Genomic DNA, 16,772 nt, shown 5'->3' on the forward strand with positions numbered 1-16,772 from the left:
AGTCTCCTTAGCAACTTCTACCGCCCACCTTTTAGACAGATTAACGTTTTGTTTTAGAAAAAGCCAATCAAAACTACTTCCGTCGCAAGTTACAGGTGTCCAACACATTAAACCTTATGTATTTTCCTTGCCGCTCGCTTAGTTGCGGAAAAAGGAAATTGAAGTAGATCGGGGTGGTGGTGGTGGTGGTGTGAGTGTGTGTGTGTGTGTGTGTGGGGGGGGGGGGTGGGGTAGGGTGGTCGGGATTTGGCTGGATTGCCAAATTTTATCGGAAAATTCTGATTAACAATTCATCTATTGAGGAACGCAACTTCAAAACATGTTCAAATGCATCGCCGATTATGTGGGACCGTTTTAGAAAAAGAGATAATTATCGCATTTATTTCTAAACGGAAGAACTGCCCTCATGTTAGTCTTTGGAGACAACAATCAAATGTTTTTGTAGAGATACAAAAGTAAGTCTCCCATTCAGTGTTCATGCATCGGTTGTGCTCAGTCCCTTCAGTCGCACTGAAGGGACCCATTGTTTCGATAAATGGTGAGAGCAGTTAATAACACTTTTCTGTAAAAATCAAACAAACTGGGAAATGAAAAGTTTTGACCCCCTCTCAAATGTGGCATGCAAATAGATCTTCAGAGGGATTGTTTCAAAACGACCTTTATTAAAGTTCTTACTTCATTGTTGCCATGGTAACATCAGATGTTTGTTGGCACCACAAACTCCAATTTTGAACTCAGAAGCTGCTGTGAAAAGTGCCAAATGTAAGACACCATTTCTTCAGTCTGTTAATACACTACAACTCAAGACTAATACCAAAGTTAAGACATTTATTCGACTTTACAAATTATATGTGGCTTTTTCAAGAAAAAGCGATTTCAAGAAAATGTGTTGCCTGGTTTACCCATCAACTAGAATGGCCTAAACACTGTCTACTTCATTGACTGTTTAATTTATTTACAAATGATAAAACAAAAAGCCACATGTATTTTTGTATTTTTTTTTTTCTTAAACCAACAATTGCACCATGTAAATTTAAAACTCTCTTTCTAGTAAAAAATTGTCACGTATTCTTTAATTATTCTGTGACAGTTTTTTCTCCTTCTCATTTATATTTGCATGTACTTACTTTAAATTCAACTGAGAGATCGAGACCTGTCGAATCATGTCTTTAATAATCAACACTGTTGTTGTTTCACTAGTACCGGATGGTTTTAGGAAAATTACCAAGATAGGTGGTGTTCGCTTTCATGATCAAAACGTATTACCCCCACCCTTCTCCCCAGACTGGATAGAGTTACCTGACAAATGACGGCCTCGTTTCCGTTGCCATACTCGTCCATTCCAGCCATTTTGTTTTGCTGCAATACATTTTTAGCCGTTAAATGCTAAAAAGCGCAAATTTAACTGCTTGAAGTTACAGAGCCCTAAATCTAACTGTTACGCCAGTCTTTCCGAGCTACCCTCATGAGGCCCCTCAGCCTTGTAACCAGCTGAATCCGGGGAGGGGGGGGGGGGGGCTGTGAGGGGTAGGTTAGCAGTGGATCTCTCTTAAGACTTGGCTGGCTGTTAGTTGTTTCGAGATATATGGGTTAAGAATGATCCTCTTACAGCTCTTTCTATTTTTTGCGTTTATATTTTTGCGACGGAAACTAACAAAGCTTAACAGACGTTTTTGCTTGTAAACTACCAACAAATTGCACTGGCAATCTTGTGATCACAAATACCGAAAAAAAAAAAAAACTAAAGAAAAACAGCGCGTGAGTTAAATATTATTTATGCCTTTTAATATGATATAAAAGGCTCTATTTTAAATCTTTTTCATTTCTCTTGACAGACATGTGCAACTTTAAGGATCATGGTCACAGGTAAGTCAATGATCTTGGATTTTCCCCTAGGGGAAGGACAACAGGGGAGATGTTGCATTAGCTCATTGCTAAAGTCCTAAATGTTTGAAATGAAATCCTTTCATTGATAGCAGCTATGTAAAAACAAGAGTAAACTAGAAATACGTGACTCGCAAAACCTCGCGAGGCTAGGGCTGGGTGGACAGTTGATTCGAAGTGATGTTGTCTTTTGTCTTTGTTTCTTTATTTGTATTTAATTATTTATTTATTTATTTTTGCCTTACATCCTTTACATCATGTATTATTAGGTTTTCACAAAACTCATTTATTTTAGGAGGCAAAGAGATCTTAAGCAAGCGCTGTTGAGCTTTTGTAAAGATCCCCCGTAATTAGTTATTGCATAGTAGTGGGCGTAAAGAAAAGGATGGAATACTTATCATTAAATTAACAAGATTGTCCAAGCTTATATCTTATTACTATCTATGATACTAACTGTGGTTTCCTGATGTCTCCTTCTTCTTCGCTGCTCGCGCTGAGTTTCGTTGTTTAATCTCCCTCGGCGGATCTGTCTTGTACCTTGTGCGTCCTCCTGTGGTTCATTTGCATCACAATTTGGTCTTGTTTCACCAATAGTAAACATTTTTCACTGCTCAATGAATAAACACGTTCAGCCCTCAATGAAAAAACATGAGTTGCGCCTGACGCCAACCTGTCTTCCAACCTGTTGCTGCCTAGCAGCCTTCCCTTTGTCTGATGTCATTTAAACTTCTTTACCTTCAACGATATATATAAATATACTTTTCGCTCGAATTAGCGCGGTTTAGCTGCGCTTGGTCTTTCGGCCCGACAATTTTTTCAACCTCGCTACGCTGGGACCGTTGGCCCTCGCTTCGGGGGGGAATAAATAGTAAATCGATTGACTGGTATTACGTAAAAGTACGACGACGACAAAGTTGAAGATAGTCAAAATTAGAAATTATTCGAACGTGAATTGAAAGAGACATACTTCTAGGGTCAGTCGTGAAGAATTGAAATCAAAATGTATGCGAATTAGTTTCAAATGATCATTTGTTCCCATATTCCAAGACCCGGTCACTAAGCGCACAACTGTAAAATGACCTATTGAGATGTTTTTGTTAATAATAAAAAAATAATAATAATTTATTGGCTTTCGCAGCGAATTCCGAAAATCGTCTGAGATTAGCTGGTGGAAACTGGAAAGGAGAGGGCAGAGTAGAGATATTGTACAATAGCAGCTGGGGAACTGTTTGTGACGATCTTTGGGACATAAATGACGCGCAAGTTGTTTGTCGGGAGCTTAGTTTTCATGAGGCTGTCGAAGCTCCACCTCGGGCCAGATTTGGTGAAGGAAGTGGCCCCATATGGCTGGATAATGTGCAATGCGTGGGTAATGAAAGCTCCATTACGAAATGTCAACACATAGGATGGGGTAGCCACAATTGTGGTCACGGCGAAGATGCATCAGTGATCTGCTCAAGGAAGCTAAGTATGATAATGAGATAAGTCAATCTTATTGGCTATCTTAAGTTGTGAAAACCTTAGGCCCGGTTCATACGTCGAACTTTACATGCGCCGAACCTAATCATTTGGTTCGGCGCATGTAAAGGTCGACGAATGAATCAGTTAGGATCGACAGATTTGTATTTGGGTCGACCCACCGTTCTATTCGACTGCGCCAGTCGAATAGAACGGCAAAAGTTCGACTACGATTCAGACGTCGAACTTTTCATGCGCCGAACCAAATGCATACGTTACGTATAAATTATATAAATTATATCTATCCCAGAGGTCTGTGCATTCCATCGACTTGGCATGTGCGCAAAGAACTTTATTTTGAACAATATGGCGGGAAAAGAGGAATGTGCTTGTCCTTCTTGTTTCGAAACAACTGAATATACTTGTCTGAGATGCGAAAGATTAAAAAAAAAAAAAAAAGAATCTATTCTTGATGTGCACACGCAGTTCAAACCGACAGAAACTTTCCAATACAGGCTATATCAAAGGCGAAGCGTCAAGACTTCTCAGAACAAAATCTTCAAAAACAACATTTGAAGAAAACATTACTCTATTCAAACAGAGATTACGCTACAGAGGCTACCTCGATAACCTTATAGATAAAACTCTCTCAGAAGTCAATTTCAGCGAAAGAATGTCGGCACTACAAAACAAACAAAAAACGCGCAAAAACATATATCGGAATATCGCCCTTCTGTGCCTAACCTAAAACCATTCAGATGAGTAAATGGCACTTGATAGAAAATCGGCCTCTGCTAAGAGAGATCTATAAAGACCCTTCCCTGCTTTCGTACAGAAAAGGGAGATCTTTGAAAGACGTACTCGTAAGAGCAAATTAGTATTGAAGATCATATTCTTCCTATCTCGACCAATAGGAGCCGTGTTGGGCCTGTCTTTATTATTATAATAATAATAATAATAATAATAATAATAACTAGAATAATAATAATAATTTATTCACTTAATATAGCGCCTTTTAACATTAAAATGATCAAAAGCGCTTTACATGAATTTAAAAATTAAAGAAGAATTATAGGAAATATCAATAAAAACTAATACTAAAATAAACTATTGACCACCCCCAATTCCATTTTACCAAACAAGCTTTTCCATGTCAGAACTCATCTTTCCCGCCATTTTGAATCTTGTTGAGAAAAAACAGCCGCTGACCACGAAAATCTACTTTCTCACTTGACCTTTAATTAAGTTCGACTTCAGTTAGGTTCGACGTCTGAATCAACTGCCGAACTTAATTATTTGGGTCGACCTTAATAGGTATTAGGTTCGGCTCATGTAAAGTTCGACGTATGAACCGGGCCTAAGGGTATCAGAGACGCATACATGCGTGGAAAAGAAACAGCTTTTTATATTTTGGCTGGCATCGTAATAACGAAACGAGACAGAGCTGAGTGCAGAAACTGTCTCAGAATCAAAAGCTTTCGTTAAATCAAGATGATTAAATGGTTGGTTTGCGTTATTTAAATACGAGGCTCCAAAGGCCGCCGTGTTTTCTCAAACACTTACGCAAGTAAAAGAAATTTCAATATGGTCGGTCATTTTTAGTGGAAATGGACCCTATTTTTACTAGAGTGGCGTCCAAACACTATAGTGAAGATATCATTCACATCAGATCATCTATTACTATCAATGGAGTGTTCAAACAAAGAGTTATCCTTGTTTTAATGGTCGCGTCTTTACAGCAAAAAATTAATTTGCAAAGAGATATAATCCCTATCCCTGCCTGACCGGCTGTTCAAACAAGGTTTTTCACTGCTGGAGTCAGCAAAAGCCCACATATTGATACAGTTAATACCCTACTGAAAAACAATGATTCTTTTGATGTAGACTAATCTAGATAATGTTTATTTAATCACGGACAACTCATCAGCTACAACTAAATAAATAATTGCAAAGATAATAATTATTCACTAATAAACGATGCAAGTGTACCTGCATCGTTTATACCTGCAAATGTCAAGATCCCTATTCCAGATATTTACCATTTGAGATGTTTGCATACCTAAATATTATATTTTATGTCCAATCCTTAAAAAGAAGCGGTAATGGGTTAAGACACTTCTTCCCAACAAGTATGATATTTCTTTTTCTTCAAAGAAATCGTTGAAAACCGCTTTCCAGATTTTTTATTTACCACTTTTGTAGCATTAATGCTGAATTACAGCCGTATGGATTACAACCGGCTGCAAGGAGATGCACCACTCTCAAGACCAGAAACACATTTCACGTTTAACCTACAGGGATTTAATTTTCTCAATCCAAAATTATTTACAGGACGAAGTCAATTAGACTTCGCTCTCCAGTATTCTTTAGTCGCGGCAAACCTTAGAGAAAAGAGGAGCAATTGAATATTCATTTATGCAATTCAGATTAATTTCCTGGACTTACGATGACCAAAATCCTTTAGGCTTCATTCACAGGTGTCGATATTGTGACAATTTTTATCAAAAGGTCGGCACATTTGTTTTAGTCATACTAACCAAAAGAAACCAGTAAGGAAGTTAATGACGTTTTCACCTAGTGAAGCCGCCAGATGTCGATGACACGTATGGTTATTTATTTATAGTAGTGTTTAGAGTACTCGAGATAATTTCCGAGGCTTTCATCAAATCATTACCGTTAATTCACCAATTCAATATATTTTCCTTTTTTTAGAGAAAATGGAGTTTGAAGCCATCAACCACTGGCTTCTGGATGGCCGAGACGAGAACATAAGGTTTGTCATGCAAATCTTTTCATAATCAATATAACCAGTTCCGCTAATTTAAGTTCTCTTTCTCGTTTCAGCTTCAGTGGATCGCCATCCTTTGTAGAAGGTTGGTGTCCAGGCAGCAGGGCTCCTGTTTTCAACCAACAAACTTCCTTCGCCACTGCCCCGGTAATGATCCTCAACAACAGGGGTTTTACTATATCTTGTTGGATAAAGCAAACGAAATCAACACCTGATGGGCTGGGAACGATTTACGGAGACTGGCATGGGCATAATCTATGGCAGTTTATACTGAGTACTAAAAACCAAAGTATTGTATTCCACCGTCACAGCACTGGAAATGAAGAGTGGTGGTCTCTGCAAAGTACTAGTGTTTCTTTGAGTACCTGGACGCACGTGGTAGTCACGTGGAATAATGTCACACGCACTGTTTTGATCTATGCTAACGGTAAAGAAATAGGCAATGCCACATATTCTACAAGCCAAACGTTCCACGGACCGACAGGGAGGCCATACAAAATCGGCAACGACGGTTATAACAACAGCCATCAGTTTTACGGATTGGTAATGGATCTTTCCGTCTTCGGCTGGGCCTTGTCTCTGCAGGAAATTTTCATGTTAAGAGGTATGAGATTCATGACGTCTGATGGAGACAACAGTTAACTTTTAACTTTCTTGACCTCATGTTGTTTTTTGCTTCTAACATTAAAGTTCCTATGAAGTAAAAAAAAAAAAAAAAAAAAAGCTTAGCCAACGAAGAAGGATGGTGTTTTAAATTTTGCAATATCTTTCGTTTCAGATATATTCACTGTTGACGTCATAAGTGGTTGCAGCTTTGAGACAAATCCCACGTTTATGAATAACTTTGAAAAGAATGGGCTTAGGTAATAAAAATATTCAGTTTGGCAACAGAATGGCGCCTTAACAAAGATACAGGGTGGTCTATACTGCTTGCTAATATGACAACGCTTTTCGCTGCAGAACGTTTCTGCTTTGAACTAAACTTTGGCATGGAGACTCTATCATACGAAAAAGACAGCCCTGTTTGAAATAAACGCAGTGCCTATATTGTGCTTATTCTCCTAAAGCGATTAAGGGATTGGTCATGTTTGCCAAGCCTAAAAAGGGCAAGGTTATTCCCACATGAAAGCGATTTGAAAACAAAACTTTGCCATGGTAACATCGCTGTATGCATTACTTAAAGTGTTTCTCAAGTTACATTACTGATGCGATTGCTGGTCTTCAGTTATGACGTCTCACTTGTCAACGTTTAACTTGAATATCTTTGGAATAAAGAAAAGATTTTGCAAAAAAGGTGTTACCATTCCTATTTAATTTTGAAAGTTCTTTCAAATGAGCTAAACTTGATTTTTACTTCATAGGCACCTTACTCTCCACTGAACATTTATTGATGAGCATCGCGAACAGGAATCCTGCTAAAGCAATTGTTCAATCTATTCAAGAAAAACGAAACTTTTCAATTGTTGTCGTGAGACAAACACGCGTGCATGGCCAGATAAATTCATCATCAGCCTAAGGAAAACTACCTGTAAAGCAGACTAGTTTTGGCTCAAATTGTTGAATTAACCATCAAACGTGCAAGTCGGAAAACGTTGGGAACCGCCTCGTCTCGTCTTCCTCTCTAAGGTTTTTGTTTGGTTTTAATATTTAACTTCGTGTTCTCTGAAACAAAAAGTTCAATGCTTGCTGTTTAAAATTAAACACATCATAAGACACCTCATTCATTTATATAGCGGCCGTATTGGATCCTTCACGTGAGTTTCAATTTCTACAAAATAATCTCATTTGCACCAAATTAAATCAAGTTGATAAGGTATTGCAAATATAAACTGAAATGAAAGTAAACATACCAAAGAAAAAATCTTAAAACAGCTGATGAGACGCAGCAAACATATTTTTATGAAAAATTGAGAGAGACAGAGGGGTGTGCACCTCAGAGTTCCTTACGCCAACATTGTTTTAGTCAAGCATACAAACCTATTATGCGTCCATACTGGAAAGTAATGAAAGATTATCTCTCGACACACAATGTTGTACAGGTGTTCCTGAGATGGTAAAGCTGAGCGGGCAAATAGCAGGAGGAGCCGTTGAAGTCAAATGGAATTCTCCCTTGGAAGGGGCGTGTCCAGTAAGGGGGTACAATGTCTACTACAGAGAAGTGTTTTCAAAGACGGAAGAAAGCAAATGGGACTCAATTGCCATCGACAGAAGTACAACCAAGCATACCCTTTACCTAAACTGTTGGAAAGAGTATGACATAACAGTTACATCACTAAATTCAAATGGAGAGAGCGCTTTCAGTGACAGCCAAGTGTGGAGATTCAGAACTGGAGGAGGTATAATTAATGGTAGTGTTAAAGCCATCATCTGATGACACTCTTAGTTTTGATGATGCATTGGCTCGAGTGGTGTCAGCTTATAAAAGTATTATTGTCGGTGACGTATTCTTGAACATTCAGAGCAGACGTCAAAGTAGGATTACAGTTAAAGTTATAGTTCTCCCGACAAACGGCACCTCCTCTACAAACTAGGTTATTTATTTGGCCTAATGGTAAGACAAGTAGAGATATGATTGACTGATAATTATAAACGTACAAATTGGTTTGTTGTTATTGCTAAGTTCGGTAATTTTTATCGTCTGTCTGCCGTTAGTTTAAAAATTTTTCTCCATCTATCTTTAGTCAAGCTTGCGGTTCTTTAGCTGTAATGTGTATTGTAATAGGTGTAAGTGTCTAATGTAGGCGAATTGTGTGGCAGCAGGAGCAGGAGCATTCATTTTCCATACTACCTCCTTCAAAAGGCGTTTGGATGTAGTCTAGGCGATGGACTCAGTTAATGTGTAATTTAATTTTTGAAGATGCCTAGCAACTGGGAAGCTGCCACCAAGCCGATGCTGATGCCTCAAACATTACATTATACACGCATACATGTTAATAACCACTTAGAAAAGGCTCTCTTCGGCAAAACACGGAAGCAGGGCCGACGTTACAGAAGAGCAAAAGTTAGTACCCGTTTCAAACCTACTGAGCCGTTTGAACGTGATAAAATAAGTTAGTTTAAAACAATAACTCACAGGAAATCTTCACCTTCATTACCCATCCAGTAAACTATATTAATTTTGCGCTTATTATAGGAGACAGCTGTTGTGTTGAGGTTGATTGGCAAATTAACCCGAGTCAGCCAGGATGGGTGTATTGCCCAACAGGAAGATACTTGAGTGGACTTTCGATGAAATCAAGCGGTGGCCTGGGCGGCATCGACAATGTGATAAAGGGAAGATGCTGTACACCTCCACAGGAGTTCGAAGATGGAACCGTTGTTTGCCAGACGTTACAATGGGAAACGTTCCTAAGTAGGTCAGTTGAAAGAGAGATTTTGTTTTAATTAGCTCTATAATAAGTTGATCTGACTTGGATTTTCAGTAGCACAGTGGAATGGGTTTATACTACTCTGATAGAACATGATATGTTTATAGGACAAGAAACAGTCTTAGAAAATGAAGGACAATTATTAAGTGTCATGTCAAGACTGCTGTGTAGGATGAAGCCTTCTCCGTCATACATGTGTTCCCCTCAGTGCAAGCTCCAATCTGATCATGTGCCGTTTATATATAGTAGAGTCCCTTGCACGTTTCCTTTTACTATACAGTCAACTCTCTCATAGCGACCACTTCTCGTAAGCGACCGCCTCCCGTAAGCGACCACTTCGTAAATAACCGTTTTGATTGTCAGTTAAATACTTTTTCAAGTGCTCTCTCGTAAGCGACCACCACTCAAATTTCTTAAGGGACCGCGACCACTTTTTAGGCCAGAAATTTAACATATTCTTTTGTTTTCTGTTTCCGGTAAGCGACCACCCAACATAATCACGTATGATCGTTAGTAAATCATTGCTCAAAAGTGACAAAAGTTCAATTTCTAATCACGCTACCCTGGACTGCTGACAGATAATAACAGTTTACAGACAGAGAAGATGGGTATAATTAGATCAGTCTGCAGGTAAACGGGAATTAGTACAGTGATCTGTTACACAAAGTTTCATCAGAAGAATGAATAGATATGAAAAAATCAAATAAAGTAGTTTTTATTTGCCTTATTTTAGCTGCTAAGGTAATATTTTTATGTAATTAATTTATCAATCCAGTATTAGGCTTATTTTGTTGATCTTTCCCGTAAGCGACCACCTCCCGTAAGCGAACACTTTGTCGTGCCCCAAGGGTGGTCGCTTACGAGAGAGTTGACTGTATTTCAATAAATAGTACCTAATACAAGTTTTGTTTCATTACTTGTGATTGCAGAAACCCTTTCTGGGATTCCTGTCCACAAGGATATTTTCTTCAAGGATTTCACCCGTCAAGAGAAACTTGGTTGCACAGCATTGAACATGCAAAGTGCTGCAAGCCTAAAACTCTCAATTTAAACGTCCTCGTGGGTTGCTCCATTCGCATTTTACGCTTTTCACTCAATATCAGAGGCCGGATAAAGTGTGAAGACTGGTCCTATTTTTCCGGCGTGTACACGGGAGCCTGTGACGAGCTGCACTGCATGAAGGCTTTCAAATGCTGCAAGATGCCTCCTCCAGGTATCCTAGCGTTGCACTGTCGAGGTCAATTATTACAGACTTGAAGTACTGAAAATCATTCAACGAACAGTTGAATTACCGAAGCATCATATCCATATTTTAAAAAGGTTTCTTAATAGCAGATTTTAAGGGTACAGGCTGTTCCAAATGGGTTACAATGCCAAACAATTTTGGCAGATATTTCTGAGGCCAAGAAAATTAAAGCTTTGTGTAAGGGTTTGGGGGACAAGGAGTTTGCTGGTCTAGCGAAGGTTGAAGCAACTTTTATGTTTAAGCGTTTGTTTAGTTTGGGGTCATTTATTAAAGAATTTTTCTGGAGCGTTAGTTCGAGCAGCCTGAATTGCGAAGTAAGAATCAGAGGTGATTACCAGCTATTTTCTTCTTTACTTAAATTAAAAGTGATGAGTAGATACACCTTACGGTAAACAAAGCCCTTTTCAACGGTTAGACAAGAATCTTAAAAACGAGAAACGAGAATAATGACACTATCTTTGAAAAACCTTGAAGCCGCAAAATCTCCCAGGTTATCACTTGCTACGTTCCCTTTCGCGGACGCTTCACCTGATAAAATAATCTCCAATAATGTTGTCTTTGTTTTTGTTTTTCAGATATGGTTGTTCTGGGACACTGGCTATTAAATGGCCGAGATCGGGACATAAGGTTGGAGAATAACTTAGTTACATTTTGATGGTGTCATGAACTTGCGCAAATGAGATATGAATTCGCCTAATTATGTGAAATATGTTACTATCATGGGTACTTTCGCATTATATTGACGGCGTTGGGAAAAAATATATTCCATATTGGGCTCCGTCGCTACGCGACTCCGCCCAATACTAGATATATTTTCACCAAACGCCGTCAATATAATACGGTATTGCCGTCTCAAAATTTCAATTAGTTTTGTATCGCCATTCATCCATTATTAAGGACAAGTACAACTGAAAACAAATCATTTTACGCCTGGTCAAAATGTATATTCTTGCCACCTACGAAAGTATCCATGGTAACATATTTCACGCGCAAAGAAATTTCGTCGCGGGATATTTAAAATTTGCAGGCAATTTCGTAATTTTTCGTGTCTAAAATCGTTTAATTGAAACAGAAAAAGCGTGAAAATTCAGTGGAAGAGTTGTCGAGGTCCCATATGATTTCCTGTCGTGATAAATTGGGCGAAATGCCGAGATTTTTTATTTGCGATACTTTGTTCAAAAAGTTGTTTGAGAACATCGATGCTTTAACCGAAACAGGAGAGTCACCGAGTAAAGATAGCGAGCCGAAAACTAACGCCACTGAACCCCAAACTGCGCCGTGTAAGAAAAGAAGTAGTATTGTAACCTTAGACGACGAGGAGATTGAAAAGTTCCAGAGAAAGCAGGTCGCGAAGAACACTGTCAAAGGAACTGAGGGTGCAAGCATGGTACAATGATAGATATGGCAAGACACTGAAGTTGACAAGCATCAACAAAACCAACGCTTCAGACCTGCTGAAGCACTTCTTTCTCAAAATACGAAATACTAGAAAAGATAGGCTTGGCGAAGAATACGAGCCATCCACCCTGAGCACTTACCGAAATGGTTTAAGAAGATTGTTCCTCGAAAGAAAGGACGGCGAGTCTTTCGACATCGGAGAGGATGAAAATCTTAAGACGCTTTGACGCTTCAAAAAGAAAGCAAGTAAAGGCTGGAGGAAAAGGAAACCGTCCTAACAGGGCTGATCCGTTAGAGGAAAGTCAGATAAAGAAGCTGTGGACGAGTATTAATACTTACGTAGTGCTACTGGTTTGAAAATTCCGGGACAGTTATTTCATCTCACGTGTGGTGGAACAACACCAGAGTTGTTAGGCAAGAGAGGCCCACAAGAATACTTGAACTGTAAGGTTCAGGACTTCAAATCCCGAGGAAACTTCTAATGAATACCATAACGAGCCAGAGGTTCTTAGCAACGAAAATAAAACTTCGGCACCCCTTGGAGATACCAGGCAATTTGCCTGGTTTCTCCACGGGACGTCAAATAACTCGGAGCATTCCAATGTAATAGAATCCATTCTGGCATTTCTTCTGTCTCGCTTGCGGCGCTAATTTTAACGCGAAAGTGTTATAATCCTTGCGCCTAAAAGTTCTTTTTTGCAAGCTTTTAATTAAATTTCTTTCGAGATATGACGTGTCTGCAAACGGATCCCGCATGACATGTTTTACTACAGTCTGTTTCGGGGCACGCAACAGTTCAGTAGTGGAATCTTTTCGCAGAAATTCAGATTAATACGTAATGAAAAACGGAATCGTGACTTTAATCGCCCGCCACACAGGAATAGAAGGAGGCAAATATGTCGTTAACACTGGGAACCCTGACTAACTTGGAGATCCTTGGAGATACGGAAAATGTTTCAGCAAAGGAATGTAAATCGATCCGATTAGTTCTCTTATTCGTATGCACACTGCAAATTGTCGGCCTGAGCTTTCTTTTTTTTTTTTTTACTGATATAGCGCGGGCTTAAGATCTGCTCGATTTATAAATGCTGCTGCTCTTTGACAGATTTCATATTTAGCAAGGTTTATACAAGCAGTTCCATTGCGATCAAGTTTTATCAATCGGGTCGATTTCGTCCACTTATTCACTTTCTTGATGTGATAAATCGTTATGTGTAAATCAACTCATGCTAAATCGGCCAAACAAAATTCGGCCCAATAAATCGGCACGCGTGCGTTAACCTTGGGCTCACACAAGTACTAGAAAAGGCTACCAAACAAAATAAGCTAAAATATACTAGTAAAAATAGAGCTGTAACAAGGATAAGACATATTGGATTAAGAAACGTTCTCTGGTTAAAAAGATTTAAAACATGAGCTTTCGGCTATCAAATAAATTTTGGTTTTTGGCTATCAAATAAAGTTTGGTTTTTTGTGGTAATCGTAAAAAATGTTGAGCCTCTTTCACGTCTTGTTTATCGTATTAATGTACGTGGTGGACCCAGACATTGAATTCGCGCCTGTTTGTATTCGAATTTTTATGCTTAAATAAGTCACAACAGACCCTTTGAGCCAAATTACGCATGCCGTTTCACAATCTTTGCATTTTTCTGAATTCTTGAGGTGTTCTTTGACATTTGTGAAGTGATGTCCACAAATGAACGCCAATGAGATGCATTAAATGTCTGACATCACAAGATGTCCCCTACCGTAAATTCTTACTAAAACGCAAATAATTCTGTCAAACATTTAACAATTATTCCAAGAGCGCGCGCTGGATATGAGATGATAGATAGCCAACGAGGCGCGTAGCGCCGAGTTGGCTATTATTTAAAAATCATCTCATATCCAACAAGCGCAAATGGAATAATTGTTTTATTTAAAAAAATCAAGAAATATTGCTAGATCTTACTGATTTCACTGTGCAAGAATAACAAGCAGACAATTTAATGGTCGCCATTTCTCGTATATATCATGGCCGCTAAGCCAATCAAATCACTCGAATTGCATCTATACAATGATTCAGTTTTTAATACGATATAATATGAAAACTGACAAGAAGGTCTGTCTAATGTGAAGTACCCAAATTCGGGGTGAGGTGCATCTCTGAACATTTGTGGTACTCAGGGACAAGAAAAAGAAATACGTAAGAAGTCTAAGAAAAGTACGTCGTTTATTTAATAGCTACAGAAGGGGGAGGGGGTGGGGACGTAAAATAAGACCACCAGTTAACGCGTTTAGAGACCAGATAATCCCACACCCATCGCTTGTGGGTTGGGATTTATTGTTTATGCATCAGTCAATTCCAGCTGTGCCCATCCCCCCCCCCCCCCCGGGCAATAGCGGGGCATTTTCCCACACAGTCCATCCCGGTGGGTCGGGCATTAGCCTTCCACCCAATTACCCCGGGGCATTTGACCATCTCACTTTTTTTCACCCTACAGCATTGTCGCTTCCTTAATGACAAATTCATTGACAAATACACTAAGTTTCTTTACATTTACATTGTCTGTGTTATATATCCCAGAGTGCTCAAGCATACAGTCATGCTAGGACATCAACCTGGATGGACCAGAAAGATATATAACAACCGCCTAGGTTTATAAATTATGTTCGCCTAAAAAATTTGCATTGTTTGTGTTATATATCCCAGAGTGCTCAAGCATACAGTCATGCTAGGACATCAACCTGGATGGACCAGAAAGATATATAATATCCGCCTAGGTTTATAATGTTCGCCTAAAAAATTTACATTGTCTGTGTTATCTATCCCAGAGTGCTCAAGCATACAGTCATGCTAGGACATCAACCTGGATGGACCAGAAAGATATATAATATCCGCCTAGGTTTATAATGTTCGCCTAAAAAATTTACATTGTCTGTGTTATATATCCCAGAGTGCTCAAGCATACAGTCATGCTAGGACATCAACCTGGATGGACCAGAAAGATATATAAATACCGCCTAGGTTTATAATGTTCGCCTAAAAAAATTTGCATTGTCTGTGTTATATATCCCAGAGTGCTCAAGCATACAGTCATGCTAGGACATCAACCTGGATGGACCAGAAAGATATATAACAACCGCCTAGGTTTATAAATTATGTTTGCCTAAAAAATTTGCATTGTCTGTGTTATATATCCCAGAGTGCTCAAGCATACAGTCATGCTAGGACATCAACCTGGATGGACCAGAAAGATATATAACAACCGCCTAGGTTTATAATGTTCGCCTAAAAAATTTACATTGTCTGTGTTATATATCCCAGAGTGCTCAAGCATACAGTCATGCTAGGACATCAACCTGGATGGACCAGAAAGATATATAACAACCGCCTAGGTTTATAAATTATGTTCGCCTAAAAAATTTGCATTGTCTGTGTTATATATCCCAGAGTGCTCAAGCATACAGTCATGCTAGGACATCAACCTGGATGGGCCAGAAAGATATATAAATACCGCCTAGGTTTATAATGTTCGCCTAAAAAATTTGCATTGTCTGTGTTATCTATCCCAGAGTGCTCAAGCATACAGTCATGCTAGGAAATCAACCTGGATGGACCAGAAAGATATATAACAACCGCCTAGGTTTATAATGTTCGCCTAAAAAATTTACATTGTCTGTGTTATATATCCCAGAGTGCTCAAGCATACAGTCATGCTAGGACATCAACCTGGATGGACCAGAAAGATATATAAATACCGCCTAGGTTTATAATGTTCGCCTAAAAAATTTGCATTGTCTGTGTTATATATCCCAGAGTGCTCAAGCATACAGTCATGCTAGGACATCAACCTGGATGGACCAGAAAGATATATAACAACCGCCTAGGTTTATAATGTTCACCTAAAAAATTTGCATTGTCTGTGTTATATATCCCAGAGTGCTCAAGCATACAGTCATGCTAGGACATCAACCTGGATGGACCAGAAAGATATATAACAACCGCCTAGGTTTATAATGTTCGCCTAAAAAATTTGCATTGTCTGTGTTATATATCCCAGAGTGCTCAAGCATACAGTCATGCTAGGACATCAACCTGGATGGACCAGAAAGATATATAATATCCGCCTAGGTTTATAATGTTCGCCTAAAAAATTTACATTGTCTGTGTTATATATCCCAGAGTGCTCAAGCATACAGTCATGCTAGGACATCAACCTGGATGGACCAGAAAGATATATAACAACCGCCTAGGTTTATAATGTTCGCCTAAAAAATTTGCATTGTCTGTGTTATATATCCCAGAGTGCTCAAGCATACAGTCATGCTAGGACATCAACCTGGATGGACCAGAAAGATATATAATATCCGCCTAGGTTTATAATGTTCGCCTAAAAAATTTACATTGTCTGTGTTATATATCCCAGAGTGCTCAAGCATACAGTCATGCTAGGACATCAACCTGGATGGACCAGAAAGATATATAACAACCGCCTAGGTTTATAATGTTCGCCTAAAAAATTTGCATTGTCTGTGTTATATATCCCAGAGTGCTCAAGCATACAGTTATGCTAGGATGAACCAGAAAGATATATAACAACCGCCTAGGTTTATAATGTTCGCCTAAAAAATTTACATTGTCTGTGTT

General features: G+C 38.9%; 1 protein-coding gene across 1 annotated transcript in view; it reads left to right on the forward strand.

Annotated features, from left to right (window-relative positions):
- The window catches only part of LOC146483296 (uncharacterized), a 32,334-nt gene that overhangs the window by 2,571 nt on the left and 12,991 nt on the right, over positions 1 to 16,772 (forward strand). The window contains exons 2-10 of the mRNA XM_085106035.1: positions 1,836 to 1,866; positions 3,023 to 3,352; positions 6,055 to 6,115; positions 6,187 to 6,734; positions 8,170 to 8,466; positions 9,264 to 9,486; positions 10,428 to 10,520; positions 11,320 to 11,371; positions 11,928 to 12,131. Of these exons, the coding sequence (XP_084962161.1) occupies positions 1,836 to 1,866; positions 3,023 to 3,352; positions 6,055 to 6,115; positions 6,187 to 6,734; positions 8,170 to 8,466; positions 9,264 to 9,486; positions 10,428 to 10,520; positions 11,320 to 11,371; positions 11,928 to 12,131 (1,839 nt within the window). The remainder of the gene's footprint in view (positions 1 to 1,835; positions 1,867 to 3,022; positions 3,353 to 6,054; positions 6,116 to 6,186; positions 6,735 to 8,169; positions 8,467 to 9,263; positions 9,487 to 10,427; positions 10,521 to 11,319; positions 11,372 to 11,927; positions 12,132 to 16,772) is intronic.

The sequence above is a fragment of the Pavona decussata genome, unplaced genomic scaffold (assembly GCF_977016875.1).
Source record: "Pavona decussata unplaced genomic scaffold, jaPavDecu1.1 SCAFFOLD_39, whole genome shotgun sequence".
In the NCBI taxonomy this organism is placed as follows: domain Eukaryota; kingdom Metazoa; phylum Cnidaria; class Anthozoa; order Scleractinia; family Agariciidae; genus Pavona; species Pavona decussata.